Source organism: Silene latifolia, chromosome 7 (assembly GCF_048544455.1).
Source record: "Silene latifolia isolate original U9 population chromosome 7, ASM4854445v1, whole genome shotgun sequence".
NCBI classification, from domain to species: domain Eukaryota; kingdom Viridiplantae; phylum Streptophyta; class Magnoliopsida; order Caryophyllales; family Caryophyllaceae; genus Silene; species Silene latifolia.
This window is the reverse complement of record NC_133532.1, coordinates 15,793,837-15,809,910: the sequence shown is the minus strand read 5'-3', so window position 1 is coordinate 15,809,910 and position 16,074 is coordinate 15,793,837. Positions and strand designations below refer to the sequence as shown.

The 16,074-nt window shown below is 32.1% G+C and overlaps 2 protein-coding genes and 2 non-coding genes across 4 annotated transcripts; all 4 read left to right on the top strand.

The window, feature by feature from the left end:
• The first annotated feature begins 3,814 nt into the window (after positions 1-3,814).
• LOC141593415 (small nucleolar RNA snoR14) lies at positions 3,815-3,894 on the top strand. Its single transcript, XR_012521499.1, has one exon. It is a non-coding gene; the product is annotated as a small nucleolar RNA snoR14 (small nucleolar RNA).
• Positions 3,895-3,968: 74 nt separating this feature from the next.
• Positions 3,969-4,060, top strand: LOC141593412 (small nucleolar RNA Z101). The gene has a single exon (XR_012521496.1). It is a non-coding gene; the product is annotated as a small nucleolar RNA Z101 (small nucleolar RNA).
• Positions 4,061-11,054: 6,994 nt separating this feature from the next.
• LOC141589779 (uncharacterized) lies at positions 11,055-12,468 on the top strand. The gene is made up of 3 exons (XM_074410403.1): positions 11,055-11,243; positions 11,523-12,163; positions 12,285-12,468. The coding sequence occupies exons 1-3, from the start codon at positions 11,055-11,057 to the stop codon at positions 12,466-12,468; spliced, it is 1,014 nt and encodes a 337-aa protein (XP_074266504.1).
• A 226-nt stretch (positions 12,469-12,694) lies between these two features.
• LOC141589778 (uncharacterized) lies at positions 12,695-14,744 on the top strand. Its single transcript, XM_074410402.1, has 4 exons — positions 12,695-12,904; positions 12,970-13,509; positions 14,329-14,587; positions 14,674-14,744. The coding sequence occupies exons 1-4, from the start codon at positions 12,695-12,697 to the stop codon at positions 14,742-14,744; spliced, it is 1,080 nt and encodes a 359-aa protein (XP_074266503.1).
• Positions 14,745-16,074: the final 1,330 nt, after the last annotated feature.

The following is a 16,074-nucleotide window of genomic DNA, read 5'->3' as shown; positions in this document are numbered from 1 at the left end:
GACGTATATAAAGAATAAAGTTCGCAATAGCATGGGAGATGAGTTGTTAAATGACAATTTGGTTGCGTTTATAGAGAGAGATTTATTTTGTAAGATTAGTGGCGAAGAACTCGTAGACCATTTTTAAAATATGAGAACTCGCCGGTTACAATTAGATTAATATTTAAGTTTGTAATTTGGAATTCATGACTTAGATTTATTATCTCGTGGTATTCATTTTTTTACAATTATGGGAAAATAAATTTCGCTACCCCTTATTTCGAATCCTGGGTCCGCCCCTGACTGGGTCCATTCTAAAATGTTAATCTTAGGCATATTTAAGTGTATAAATGTTCAACTTTCACTTTTCTACTTCTTAATACGACACATTAATAATTGTAGACACTAAAATTTAAATTTATAATTTAATTACTAAATACTAATTTCTGTATACTTCCTCCATTCAACTCCACTCTACCTATTTCACTTTTGTACACTATTCACAATTGTGTATTCAATTTCGATTTTTTCTTGATACATAAGTGGAAATATATTCATGTGGTATCTTGTTTGATTCGTCTTTCCGAGTACATTAAAAATATCTAATTTTTATAATTTTTGCAAATACGTAGCTAACGATATTTAACGCGTAAAACATGCGTTGGCAAACGTGAAAAAAGAAAGTGGTAAAGTGGAGTTGAATGGAGGAAATACATTACAATCTAAAAACCGTACATTCTCATGGGGTCTAGACTAGTGATCTAGACTAGTGATCTAGACTAGTAATGTAATTACTAGTTAGAAGAATTTAATAGCGTAATACAATATTATTGGACATACCAAATTGCCAACAATTTCACAAAATATGGTTACAAAATTCATGACACCAATAGACTTATTTCCTATGTTAATCCTTATTAGGAGGTCATTGCATTCGTTTTAGAGTACTAACTATATAAATTACATAAACAATTACTTACTCCATTTTAATAATTGGATCGCACAAACTTTTTTTCATTGAGTTAACTATAGTTTTGAACTAAGGCCTGTTATAAAATGGGGTTTTTCTCCAATTAAAGGTGGTGGTAAGGCGGTCACAGAGGTTATGTTGGGCGAAAGAGATAGCAGGGGGTGGGGTCGCTAGAGGAAGGTGTTGGATTCGTCTGACAAAGAGGTGGTCCGATAGGGGTGGGGTTTTAAGGTGACATTAGATTGTCCGGTAGAGGTGGACAACATGTTTGATAGGGGACGGGGGTCGTCGGTCAACCAACAATCGTGGTTCAAGAAGTGGTTCGACAAGGCTATGAGTGACACAAGATTGGGTGAATGATGTTGGCAAGGGTTACTCTTTTTTTTTCTTGTTTTGAGTGCTGATAAGAAAAGAAGGGACCGGAAAAATGTAGAGATATAATGTGTTGGTAAAATTGAAAATTGGATAAATGGTAGAAGGAGGGTTGTCGATGAGATATGAATGAAGGAGTAAGTAGTATTGGTTTTGAGTAAGGGAGATAAGACAAGGGTAAAATCGTAAAAAACGTATATAAAAGAGTAAAATGCGTAAGTGAAAAAGCACGACACATAAAATTAGTTAGAATTCTATCGAATACTTTAGTTTGACGCTAAAACTTATAGGGATAAAAATGGAATTTGCAACCAAATTAAATGCACACTTACCTTATTATCTTATTGCCGATGTGAATTTATCTACCTATTAGAGTTTAAAATGACGTTGAGACATGACATGTATAATACCTTCATCACTTCCGAGTGTTAAAATCAAAATTTTCTGAATATATTTATATATACACACTAATTATAATTTAGTACCAGAGGTTTGACTACATATCATGAACGTTGGGTTTTGATTTTTTTTCTCTCTTAACATCTGCCTTTCGTACTGCCTTTCAAATTATTCTAGTGTGTAGAATGTTAATCTGCCACTCATCACACATGCAATAAATTCCTCGTGATTCACCAGTAAATGTTCATGAATTTTTTATAATAATTACATTTCCAATATTACCCTTAATTACTAAATGAATTTGAAATTCAATAAATAATTGAGGGAAATGAAAATGAAAGATAATTTACTAAAATAGCCTTATGCCTTGTTTGGATATCAAAAGTGGAGGGAAAGGGAGGGTAAGGAGAATGAGGGAAGGGAAGGGAAGGGAGAATGAAAGAGGTGATTTTCCCTCAAAATCTTGTCTATGTTGAAGGAGAAATAATTTTTCTTGTAGGAGGGAAATTGAGAGATCTAGATCTATTTCTCTTTCCCTCCAAATCCCTCAACCTTCATTTTGCAAACCAAATACTCCATCTGTCTCGGTCAATTGTTGTCCTTTAGTTTTGGTACAAAGACCAATGAAAGAGGAGAGGGCCAATTTGAATGTGAATAATCAAATTGCTCATCAAGTTCATTTTTAAAATAGAAAGGAGAACAATTGACTGAGACACCAAAAATTAAAAAGGACAACAAATGATCGGGACAGAGGGAGTAATGAATTTCTCATCCTTCAAATTCCCTCTCCTCCATTTTCCTCCAAATCTCTCAATCCAAATACACCCTTAGTGGTATAAAAAGTGAGTGCCGACTAGTGTCACTATCTCATTTTCCATCTAAAAATCTTCAATATAAAAACAGTAGTTATTGTGTAAGATCGTGTCACACCGTGAGAAAGTCCTATTATTTAAAAAGATGACACATTTATTAGTAATAAAGGAACAAGTTTTTTTTCTTATATCTTATAAAAAAAGAGGATGGCTGTCTGACACACAATTTCACCTGCTTCTGTCCCTCACTGACGTCATATTTTACAAAAAAGCCACCCAGTACAACTTTTTCTTCTGTCCTTCTTATCCTGTGTCTTTATCACCTACTAATATTTCTCAATTCTTAAGTTTTGTTTCTTTGTCTTGATTTTATCGCTGCTATAATCACCCTCACTAATCTCACCTTTGATTTCTTAGATCAATCAAATAATTTTCCCCAAATCAATTTCTAGAAATTGAAATAAAAAACTCAAATTAGGGTTACACCCCAACCCCATTAACCACCATCACCACCGATACCACACCGTCGCCATCTCCACCGTCTTAGTTGCCGTCGATGTTGCAGGATGTTGCATCTTCGTATGGATGAAGCTGAGTATATGGCCGACGAATATGATATGGAAGACATCGATGACGATATGCAAGAAACTTTTTGAGACAGAGACGGCTGATTGGATTCGGATAATGAAGAATATGATTTCATGGGTCGTTGTTTTGATTGTTGTAGTTTTTAGTCTATATTAATGTTTTTCTTTTGATTTCAATTGTAATTTTGCTCATCCAAAATTCTTATAAGATATAAGAAATATCATCTGATGAAATATTGCATCCAAATTTCTTATAAGTAAATCGTCAAACACCGACTAATTCCTCTTCAGTGTTCTCCCAATTCATGTAATTTTTATTTCCGTCTTCCTCTCTTCCTTATAGGTTGTAATGCTGTGTAACTTTATGTTTATTGAAATTCGGACACGGTATTAGCATATCGAATCAGGTTGTTTATTACAGTATTCTCAATTCTTAAGTTTTGTTTCTTTGTTCTTGATTTTATCGCTGCTATAATCACCCTCACAAATCTCACCTTTGATTTCTTAGATCAATCAAATAATTTTCCCCAAATCAATTTCCAGAAATTGAAAAAATAAATCAAATTAGGGTTACACCCGAAACCCATTAACCACCTTGTCTATTTTTTCTTGCATATATTTCATTGGTTAATTTGAAGTTTTTAAATTTCATTTTTTTTGGGTTTTTCTACATTATCAGATTTAAATTAATTAGGACGAAATGACGATAAAATTCAAGCTCAATTCACTGAATTTTATTTGATGAGTCTACGAATTCTCGACAGCTTCTGATCGTCAATTTACTAAATTTTTTCCAAAATTATAATAAATTTATTTATTTTTTGTTGATTTTTTTATTTACGTAATAAATTTGGGCATATGATGAAATTCAATCTTTCAAATGGGTAATTTGCGTCTGAACTTTTCATTGATGTTATCACCTTGGAGAACTGATGCCCTTTTCATATTTTCTCGACACTAATTCTCATATGAGACAGTCTCACACATTATAATAAAGGGATTGTGGATAACAAGCTCCCTCTTCTGAGTAAAGTTGATGACAATCGCTGACTAAATCGAACCAATATAATTACTGCCATTACTGAACTACCCCTTATTATCTATCATTAAAAATTCCTGTGTAAGACGATTTTATATAAAACTACAAACAAAATGCACTAAACTGTTTATCTTAGCCGAATCTTTCACAAGTTGGAGGGCAATTGGTAGGAAAATGGAGCACCCCATGCATAATGGCAATTGCATATTGTGAGAGGGGAACTATACGTCTTTAGATTGTGACGGATTGTGTTCGTCTTCAATGAGAATTTTTTTTGTTACATATAGAAAATATTTAATGGATAAGATATAAGGTAACATATTCGGAATAGAAATAAATCTACTTAATATTATGTGAAATTGTTTATTTCTATCCGTCTAATTTTCGCAATTTTTTTGTAATAGAGCAATTTTGGTTTTTGTTGTCTACTGCCACTTGTCTTGTGGCACTCTGAAATGCAAAAAATTAAAGGATATGTATGCATTAATAACTTCTGACATACTATGCAAGTGAAAAGAAAGTGAAAAAGGTGAAAATAGAGTGAAAATTGTAATTTTGCTACACATGTACACACATGCATATTTTGTTTTGTTACTATCTTCATTTTAGCTGTAGTTTGATAGACATACATATGCATGTTAAGCTAAGCGTAGGACATTTGTTCGGTTTTTATTAATTTTTTTTTCTGTGAAGATAAAGGAACCAAATTTTTTCTTCCAACCTATACTTTGTTTAAATACCCAAGTACCTAAGATTCACTTCGGTTTATAACTACAGCAAATATCTTTACAATATTTCTCTTCTCTCTAGATTTTCTGTCTCTGTTATATCTGAAAAGTATTTCCAAATTCTGTAATTTTTTTTATGGTTTAGTATATACTGTTAGTGTTAGGAAGAGGTACATGTTACCGCGACGTTGTCTGTCTATAATTTCGGGTTAGTATATGCATGTAATTGTATTTAAATATAGCTTTCCTTTTCACTTAAATTGTATTTAGATAATGTATATAGTATATAATTAAAAAAAATTATAGCGTATAACTTCATTTATATGTTCACATTTTTTTTTCGTACTGTACATGAATAACAACTACAACTTTTGCAGGTAATAACTGGTAAACGATCAACCTACACAAAGAAGAAATACTTTGTAACTTTTCAAGGGAATTTGAAGGTTAGTATGAGAAAGATTGTTTTTTACATTATTTAGTAATATTTTTTGTTTAATGGGATTACCATATTAATTAGATGTAACTGTATTCTAACTTTCTATTGTTACCATGTTAAATTACTCACCTAGGTGCCAACGTTTCTGTGTAAGCGTTATATTTTCCTTACGCGTCGTCCTTTTTTTTTGTTGAAGCTATGAGATTTTGTGTGTGTGTGTGTGTGTGTGTGTGTGTATACTTTAATGTTTACGCATTTAAATGTAAAAAAAAAAAAAAAAAAAACTAAACTGAAATAATAAAATTAAAAGGCTACAGATATTATTGATATTCAATATTTAATATAAAAGTTATACGTACTCCATCTTATTTGTTAATGCAAATTGTACATATTTTTGTCGTCAAACAATTCCAAAATCTCTACAAAATTATTCAGATATGTGTGTAATTACAATTACGAATTTATATTATTTATTTATCATTTAAACGTAATAGATTTATCTTATTAGTTCGACTTTGCCTTTTACTTATACTGGTTATATAAATTGTTTTTTTAATTTCTATTTACGATTTACGACCGTTTAAATTTACTTAGTTTAAAAACACAAATAAAAAAAATTATGTACATGATAACTATGCGTAATTTTATTATTTAATGGCTTTTTTTAAAAAAAAAAAATTCGACTCTTAATAAATCTGTTAAATTATGTATTAAACAGCAAATTCGTTATTTTTTTTTCTATTTTTAAAATAAAAGATTGCCCTATTGCTTCGGATATAAGAATTACGAAAAAAAATATTTTTGAAAAAAAGGTTATATTTATAATTGACACTAACTTTGCACTGTATCGTAGCGACATTTCTACATAATATTTTTTTTATCCCCCTGTATATCAGTACGTTTTCTAGCCGTTATGCATTTTCATTTATACTTTAATATTTATACCAAAAAATTTTCCAAAGAAACAGATGTTGTCATCCGGCAACTACTAACTCTATAAATAAATTTGCCATTTTATGTTATCTATAAAAGCTCTACATTGGTAGTCGTAGTTTAAAAAAAAATTGTCCTACCTTAGACAGAAAACGAATATTTTTTTCCTTTAGGAATGTAAATTTTTTTTTTTGTTCATTTACATAAAGTTTTAGATTTACTTTGTTTCACGCATTCTTACATTTTATTACTTCTTTTCAATGGCAAAAAAATGAAAATATAACAATGGACGCTTCATTTTAAATATGCATACCTTTATAAAATGAATATAAATTTAAATACATTAGTTTGTTTGTGAATTTTTTTATAATTTTTTTTTCTTGGCAATGTCAATGTCATTTTTTTTAAATTGTAAGTAAATAAAACACAAAATTATTTTCTTCCCCTAATTTATTAAACGCATACACTTACACTTTGACGTTTACTTAAATTTAACTTTTTTGATATAGTAGTAATAAGAAATATTTAAAAGTTCACATATTATATATCGTTTTGCACAATTGTTTTTTTATATTTTTTTTCCACAAATTCAGAATTTCTTTCACATAACAACTTTCTTAAATATAATAGAATTTTATATACTTGATCTAATGATGAACATTGCGTTCGCAATGCCAATATAAGCGAAAGTAGATATTTTTTATAACATTCTGTAATCCTTCATCTAATGATGAATATTGCCTTAGTAATGCCTATATAAGAGAAAGTAATTTTTTTTTTAAATTCTGTAATATATCCTTCGTAAATGCATTTTTTTCAAAAATCCGGTAACACCCTACTTTAGTAATTCATTTTCCTGTTATGTTAGAGTTTCAATAGAGAAAAAAAAGGACAAAAAATATAGAAGTCATAGATAATTTGTTTACATATGCTTCCATAATATTTTTTTTTAAAAAAAAAGAGAAATTTTTTTACTTTGTCTGCTATTTTTTGCAAACTCTTTTTACATTCATATAACTTAATTATTTAACATTATACGTTTTACGCCTTAAATCTTTTTTCAGCAATTTCGTTCTATTTCACATTTTTTAAATATTATTAAATTTTATCTATCTAACTAACTAACATGTTATGTTTGTAGAATTGTATAGCCTAATAAACTCGACTTAAATTTGACTTAAAATTACTCTGTTTAAACTTTTAAAAAAAGGGAAACAAAAAAAACTTAATAATGTACAACTTCATTTGTAATGATTGATGCATTAATATTGTTTCAGTAATTACAGATTTCCTGTCTTCTTTATTATTATATTTCCTTTTTCTTTAAATTTTAGTTCTTATGTTTGTTTGTTTTACATATTTTAGTTGATATATTACCTGGAGTATTTATTTTCTCCTCAAAAGCTATACAACATGAATCTATTGAAGCACATCGCTTCGTGCTCCCGTACAAATCATCCCCAAAAAAAAATCGGTCGCTTTCTTCAGCTACTTCTCCAAAGGGTAAAAATTTTTACCAGTAAATATATATAGCGTCTTCGTTTCTGCCAATATTTTAAATATTTTTCAGACAAATTACACATTGCACATCTAATTTTATTTAAATGTTGTTAACACATTTAAAGGTTTTCCAAATCCCCCTGGATCATCCACGCGTTCTCCCTTTGCCTTCATTATGTACACACTGCGGCGCTAAACTTTTCAAAAATGAATCAAAAAACTTTTGTTGCTGCCAAAGAGATATATGTCTTGCTCAGAATTTGATGCCAACTGACCTCCGCATGTTCTTCCTATCAAACGATGCAGCATCACAAAATTTCAGAAAATATATTATGTTATACAATAGTTCTTTCGCTTTTACATCCTTTGGAGTTAAAAAAACCGTGAACTCGCGCAGAGAAATCGAGGGATCTATACATTTAGAGTCCAAGGTCAAGTATATCGTTTCATTAATGATATCCTGCCAAATGAACAACGGCCTAGATATATACAGTTGTATTTCTTAGATACAGACCAAGAATTATGGCAAAGACTCCAGATTTCTGCAGATATTGAGCAGAATGTTGTACGTATTTTGATGAGAATTTAGCTCTTAATCCCTACACGCAATTGATAGGCTATCGCACACCTATGCAAAGATAATATTTATACCCTAGCAAAACAGATGAATGTAGTACATAGGGGTCGAACCACAGAGAGACGAGAGTTGTTAATTAGTTGTTATGGAGTGAATTTTACCTTGAGGTCGGTTATCGTTTGAATTGGTTTGTTGATTGGTTTGATGATTAGAAAATAATAAATTAAATGATAAAAGGAGTCTAGGGAAGTCGGGCCACACATGAAAATTATGTAAATGCTTAAATTAAACATAGGAGTTGATAAAACGTTAATTGTTTAGGCTTAGAGACACCCACCTTACGATATTAGTGTCAACCATAGACCGGGTCCTAGAAAAACTCTCGTCCATGACTAGGTCGTCCTACTACACATGCATAGTCTAATTCAATTCCATGCCTCTCGACTTTTAGAACGAATGAACAAACTTAATCTATGAGTAAGGCCTTAAACAAAGATTAAACATTAAGGTGCAAACATGTGATAGAAACAATTAGACAATATTATATCAACCTAATTTAACATTTTACAAATACTTTTTATGCATGACTCCCTTTATTCCCTAGACAAAAGAAACTACTCTAACATGGTGGAAATGTAAATTAAACTAATGATAAATGAAAACATAATGAAAATATTAATTAGAAATTACCTTGCAATTGGAAATGGAAATGGAAATGGAAATGGAAGAACAATACTTGTAATATAAATAACTTGTAAATGTAAATTGTTTTATAACTTGAAATGTAAATAGGAAATGTAATTAACATAAATTAAATCTAAACTAAACTAAACTAATAACTAAACTAATCTAACTACTAAACTTAGAGAGAATTATGAGAAATTGTGTAGAAAGATGGTGTGTACTGTTGAAGTCTACACCCTTTATATAGGAAATGAGGAGTGAAACTTAGGGTAAATACAAGGAGTCAACCCCAAATATTTTCTCTTAATTGCTTGAGTAATTGCCTAGAGAATCTCATGTGAGCCATTAATCTCATCTTTAAGCCTTTGGTTAATCACTCAATTTACATCCCATGAGAATCCTAAGAGCATCTTAAGTTGAGCATCTTATGTAGAATTTTGTGGACTTGTAATGTAGGCTTCATTTTGCATTTGTATTTGTTGTACATCTACATTTTGGTCCATCATTTTGGCATTGTTAGTCCATGCACATCTTCCATGTTGGTCCATTCTCTTCCTTAGCTTATCTACTTAGCTCATGCTGGTAGTACATGCAAATGTTGTAGAATTAAGCTCCTAAAATCTTATCTACCTACAAAACACGACAAAACATACGAATGGAACTAAAAAGCAAATATTAGCTCATTAACACTAAAGTTAGTGCATAATAAATATAAAATGGAGCTAAATATTGGGGTAAAAATGTATATAATTTGGACCTATCAGCAATTTTTTAGATCAGTAAGGGACGTTGGTATAGACGAAGAGAGTATAATTGTAATAAAATCAGATCCGATGCAAGAACTCACAACGCCCCTACGACATCGCAAGTTGCTGCCATTTGGATTGACGATGAAGATTCGTCAGAACCTCCTCGACATGAAATCATCATATATGCAACTTCTGGAACAAGCCATAGAATATTACACTACTACGGTTGCTATGATCCTTTACAGTATCCCTTTTATTTCCTTTCGGAGAAACAGGATGGCATAGACGTATCTATCGAGTTAGTAGCAACCCTAGACGTCGTCCTGATCCCCCAACTTTTCCAATAAATGAAGTCCTTATACAAAATGTAGAAGATTTACTTGATAACGAAGAATAAGGTTTATGCTTTCATATCTATTTTCTGTGTTTTTACATTAATGCTGAGGCTACAACGTATTTTTACTTGCAGTTGCAGGAACTTCTGAATCGGAGAAAAAAGTATCATGTAGAGAGTACTACTGCTATCGCTTACAAATTCGTCCAACAAACTCTTCGATATTATTAAGAAGTGGACTTCTCCAACAGTATATAGTAGATATGTATATCAAAATTGAGACAATTCGACTTGATTACATAAGGAATAATCAAAATGTGATTCGCGCTGATTTGTACCAAGGTGTTATTGATAGCTACGCTGCTGGTCAAACACGTGGTGGTAACACTGGTACATGTTTTATACTGTCCGCGAGCTTCATCGGCTGTGATCGTGACTTCCGGCGCTGTTATATTTGTTCAATGACGGTTGTACAACGTTATGGAAAGCCGGATATATTCCTAACCATTATGTGCAACCCACGTTGGCCCGAAATTGAACGAGAATTATCACCTTTTGAGGAATCACATAATAGACCCGATCTTCTCTCTCGAATTTTCCGTTCAAAGCTTATTGAGTTAAAGAAAGACATCTATGTGCGTAAGATATTTGGTAATGTTGCAGGTTACATTTATGTTATGGAATTTCAAAAAAGAGGTCTACCTCATGCACATTTCCTAATCATTTTAGATTCTGATAGTAAAATACGTACACCTGATCAATATGATGAATTCGTTTCCGCCGAACTGCCTGATGCTGTTGAAAATCCTCACCTTTTTTATGCGGTCGTTCGTCAAATGATGCATGGTCCATGTGGCGAAGACAACCCTACAAATTCGTGCATGAAAAATGGTCATTGTAAAAACCATTATCCTCTTGAGTTCTGCGGTCGCAATTCATATCCCATGTATCGATGACGGCGTACAGTGTTTGTGTAACTGTTCGTGGATCCCAACTTAACAATCGATGGGTTGTTCCTTACAATCCGTATTTGTTAGCGAAGTACGACTGCCATCTAAACGTGGAGATATGTTCAACATTTAAAGCAGTAAAGTATATGTACAAGTACGTATACAAGGGACACGATCGCGTATCATTTGCTGTAACTGATCCTAGAGAACAGTTATCGTTTGATGAGATCACAGCCTACTAGTCTGCTCGATGGATATCACCACCAGAAGCAGCAAGGAGGATTTTTGGATTCCACATGAATGAGATACATCCGAACGTTGTTCCTTTACAAGTATACTTACCAAACATGCAAACTGTGAGTTTTCATCCTTGAGAAAACCTTGGGAACGTTTTGAACGACGACGCTCGTAAAAGAACAATGTTAACAGCCTTTTTTTTTTAGCAAAACCAAAATGATATTTTTTCTCAGACGTTGTTATATAATCAGCTTCCAGAATTTTATGTTTGGCATAATCGAAGGAAGGACAAATTTTGGAGTCGCCGAGAAAAAGGATTTGCCCTAGGCCGCTTGGTTTATGCAAATCCTTCTGAAGGAGAACGAAATTACTTACGTCTTCTACTCTCAAACATTCGTGGGCCCAAGTCTTTTGAAGATCTCCGTTCAGTAAATGGTGTCCTTTGTGGTTCTTTTAGAGAATCTGCGTATAAGCGTGGTTTGCTTGAAGCAGACAACTCTATTGAACATTGCTTAGAGGAGGCTGTTAGATATCAGATGCCATCAGCGTTTCGCAGATTGTTTACAACTTTGCTCATTTACTGTAAGCCCAAAAATCCTAGATTGATGTGGGATAAATACTATGATTCGCTATTAGAGGACTACGCATACAATTTTCCTACTCAACAACATAAGGTATTACAGCTTACTCTTGCAAATATTTGTTGCATACTTGAATCAATGGGTAATAGTTTCAATACCTTTGATTTTGGCAATCTCAAACTCGATAACATTTATTTATGCCATTTAAAAACGAAAGAAATTGAGGAAGAGCTTAATATTCCAGTAAGTTCTGAAGACATACAAGTTGTAAACATGTTAAACGATGAACAACGGTATGCTTATGAAATAATTTATAGACGCGTTACAGAAAATGCAAGAGGTTGTTTTTTCTTAGATGGACCAGGAGGCACAGGAAAAAACTTTTTTGTACGCAACACTCCTTGCAAATCTCAGAATTAAAGGAATTATTTGTGCTGCTGTTGCGAGTTCTGGTATTGCAGCTGCTAATCTCGCAGGTGGTAGAACTGCAAACTATCGATTCAAGATTCCTCTTGATATAGAACAAAACCAGCGTTCTCAAATCTCTAAACAAAGTTCTTTGGCAGAACTCATCCGTGCATGTAAGTTAATCATTTAGGATGAAGCCCCCATGGCCAAACGACAATCAATTGAATACTTTGAAAGCACGCTGCGTGACGTTTGTTCAAACAACCTGTTGTTTGGTGGTAAAATAGTGGTATTTGGAGGAGATTTCCGCCAAGTTTTACCTATTATACCTAAAAGTACATTACATGAGGCGCTGAATTCAAGTTTTGTTATGTCTTCATTGTGGCCAAAACTTGAAAAATTACATAACTGTAAATATGCGAGCTATGCGTGATCCTGCTTTTAGCGACTTCGTTCTACGCGTCGGTGATGGTTCTCCTCCTTACGAAAATGGAAAAGATATCAAATTACCAAGACCGATTGTTATATCTGAAACAGAAGAAAATGTGCTAATTGATCGACTTATTGCTGCAGTTTATCCTGATATACATCTTATTACTGCAAATCCATCGTTGATTACTGGAAGAGCAATACTGACTCAAAAAATGATGATACACGAGCAATAAATTCCATATTAGTTTCTCGACAACAGGGCGAAGCATTTACCTACAAAAGCTTCGATGAGGCTGCAGATGTTGCAATGGAACAGTATCCGACAAAATTTCTTAATACACTACAGCCTAGCGGTCTTCCACCACATGAATTGGTCCTTAAAAGAAACTGTCCTGTTATTTTGTTGAGAAACTTAGATCCTACTTCTGGCCTTTATAATGGCACACAACTTATTTGCAGAGCCTTTGCTAGAAATGTTATAGATGCTGAAATTGTTGTGGAACATCACAAGGGACAAAGAGTTTTCATAGCGAGAATTCCACTGCAACCATCTCCTACCGATAAGTTTCCTTTTCACTTCATAAGAAAACAATTTCCTATTAAATTAAGTTTTGCGATGACTATTAATAAATCGCAGGGACATACACTTAATAGAGTAGGCATATATCTACCTCGTCTTGTTTTCTCGCACGGTCAACTATATGTAGCACTTTCCAGAGCAACACAAAGCTCAGACATCACGGTTGTCGTCCTGCCGCATTGTGCTTTAACTGATAGTTGGAGACGTTCTAGGAATATTGTATGTTATGAAGTACTAAATAATGCAAGATTAGGCTAAATACGTATGTCAACATTATTATTTGTTGTTTGTAATATAATATTAATATATATATATATATATATATATATATATATTATTGGTTAATACTTTATTTTTTAACATTTATCCATTGTTACGTAAATTATTATTTCAATACACGCTATTCTAAATAAATATTAGAAAAATCTTATTGTTATCACCAAGTTATTTTTAATTTCAAAAGTACAAATTAACATCACTTCTACATACATAAATGAAACTTATCGTATTATTAAGTCTACAAAAAAATTTGGTGCTAAAAAGTAAAAACATATATCTAAAATATTTATATATTAGGATTTTTATTAAATGTGCCCAATAGACATACGATAACAGTTATCAAAATCTAAAATAATTGTCCTAATTAATCTATTGTCATTTTTACAATACTTCCTCACCCAATCATATGTCCAAAAAAATAAGGAATGGAGTAATGTTTATGTTCTCATTAACTGCTTGCTATATTTTTTTCTGTAAAAAATTGTAAGATATAATTCATGTGTTACTTTAATAGTCATACTTTGCATAATACAATGAGTCCCCCAAGAATACCTCTTGGCTCAGTAACAGATCGTACGAAGAACTTTACTGTTGTTGTAAAACTTGAGGCTCTACTTGGATCAAGGAAATCATATCGTGGAGATGAGACACTTCAAAATTTACTGTTTACCGATAGAGAGGTATCACAATACTAAAAAAGTACATTTACGAAAAAAAATATTTATAAATACTTATTTTTTATCTATAATTATGAAACAGGGAACAGAAATGCCCGATGTAATATTTCAGGAAGATATTGGTGACTTTAAAGATATTTTACACGAAGGCCACCAATATGAAATTAAAAATCCTTTTGTCAAAATGATTCCTGAACAATTTAAATTCGGCAATCAAAATTACCAAATTCAATTAAGAGGAGGTTTGCATATAATTGACCTAGGTCCTACGGAAACTAGAAGAACGTATTGGGTACCAGTGAATTCTGCAAATGAAAATCTCGAACGCAATGACAAAATTGGTATATATTTCTACACTTACCTTAATTAAATACCTTTTCCATTTTATAAGCAATTCGTTTATCAATTATTTATTTCCTTTGTTCAGATTTATTAGGTATTGCAATTTATGTTCAACCCCTGAGACAAGCTTCAAGTACATTAACCGGCAACGAATAGGAAGCAAGAAATATTATAATCGTTGATCAAGTGTAAGAAAAAATTTCAAAAAACTGTATTTTTTGCCTTTTTTTAAAATGTAATTTATAGATAAATATATATTTAAATAAACTGTTTATGCAGCATGAGACCAGTCGTGGTAACTGCGTGGCGTAACCTTGCTCTTGAGCCTGTTGAAAAAGTTGCACGCACAATAGAATCACTACCCGTTATTCATATTACTTGTGTTAAGGCTTCCAGATATAGAGGTATATATACATAATATGTAGTAAAATAGATTTTAGAGAAACATATGATAACCTTTTATATACGCAGGTGGATCTTGGGGTACGACTAAATTTTCTGCTCTGAGATTAAACAGCACTGACGCAGCCGCAGAGGACTTACGCATCTGGTAGTTTTTTTTTTAAATACATTTGTAGTTCGGATTTAAAATAACAAAAATGTACCGTAAATATAGGGCAACAAACAACATAGAAGAGATTCAACATTTTCGTCGTAATTTTCAAGCAAACGTTTTCGGAGAAAGTTCAACACAGCCGAGTGCGTCAGAAGAAAGCTTAGAAACACTTGTGCCTATTAGCTCCCTTGCAAATCAAGAATTAATCCTTTACGTAAATATATTCAACTATATAATTTGTCACATTTTGTCTTTACCATATGTTTAATTTTTTTTAACAATAAATTTGTAGGCAAACAAAACTATACTGGTGAAAGGAAAGATAACATCTATCACAAATCCCGATAATTTTATATACAACTCCTGCAATACGTGTAGAACTTCTACTACAGTCGAAAGCGGTGAGCACTTCAGATGTGAAGCTTGGTGGACACCACACGAAGGCATTTATAAGTCGACGTAAGTGAAAACTCAGTAAATAACTTAATTACAATGATACTCTACATTTATATAGGAAATCTAACAATTTTTATCTTGATTTATAATAGATGTGCTCTACGAATCATTTTCAACGACGACACAGGCGACACCCGCATAACTTTGTATGATTCGTTAGCTGAAGTTATTCTAAAGAGAACTGTCGACCAACTTGCACCTTTATCGACAGAGATTTTTTGCCTTTTCTTATTTCTTCATTTACCTAAAATATGAAAATAAATTACTATTTTTTTTTAGTCTAACATTATTCTACTATTATCTTATCATTTTAGGATCGACGTTCAGTAATTGATGAAACTCTTACTAGAACAAAGGACCAAGACTTCGTTATAAAGATGGTTTCATACAAGACATCCGGTACATTCGGGCATGTGCGTTTCAGTCCCCAACAAATTACGGAAGCAAATGTATAGTTCAAAAAAATTAGTTGTA

Excerpts from the sequence above, each read along its gene's own strand:
- LOC141589779 (XM_074410403.1), top strand. The coding sequence starts at position 11,055 with ATGACGGCGTACAGTGTTTGTGTAACTGTTCGTGGATCCCAACTTAAC. Across the intron at positions 11,244-11,522 it reads ACGATCGCGTATCATTTGCT|ACGTTGTTATATAATCAGCT; the intron begins GTAACTGATCCT and ends ATTTTTTCTCAG. Across the intron at positions 12,164-12,284 it reads ATGTTAAACGATGAACAACG|AATTAAAGGAATTATTTGTG; the intron begins GTATGCTTATGA and ends TGCAAATCTCAG.
- LOC141589778 (XM_074410402.1), top strand. The coding sequence starts at position 12,695 with ATGCGAGCTATGCGTGATCCTGCTTTTAGCGACTTCGTTCTACGCGTC. Across the intron at positions 13,510-14,328 it reads GGAGACGTTCTAGGAATATT|GGAACAGAAATGCCCGATGT; the intron begins GTATGTTATGAA and ends ATTATGAAACAG. Across the intron at positions 14,588-14,673 it reads CGAACGCAATGACAAAATTG|ATTTATTAGGTATTGCAATT; the intron begins GTATATATTTCT and ends TCCTTTGTTCAG.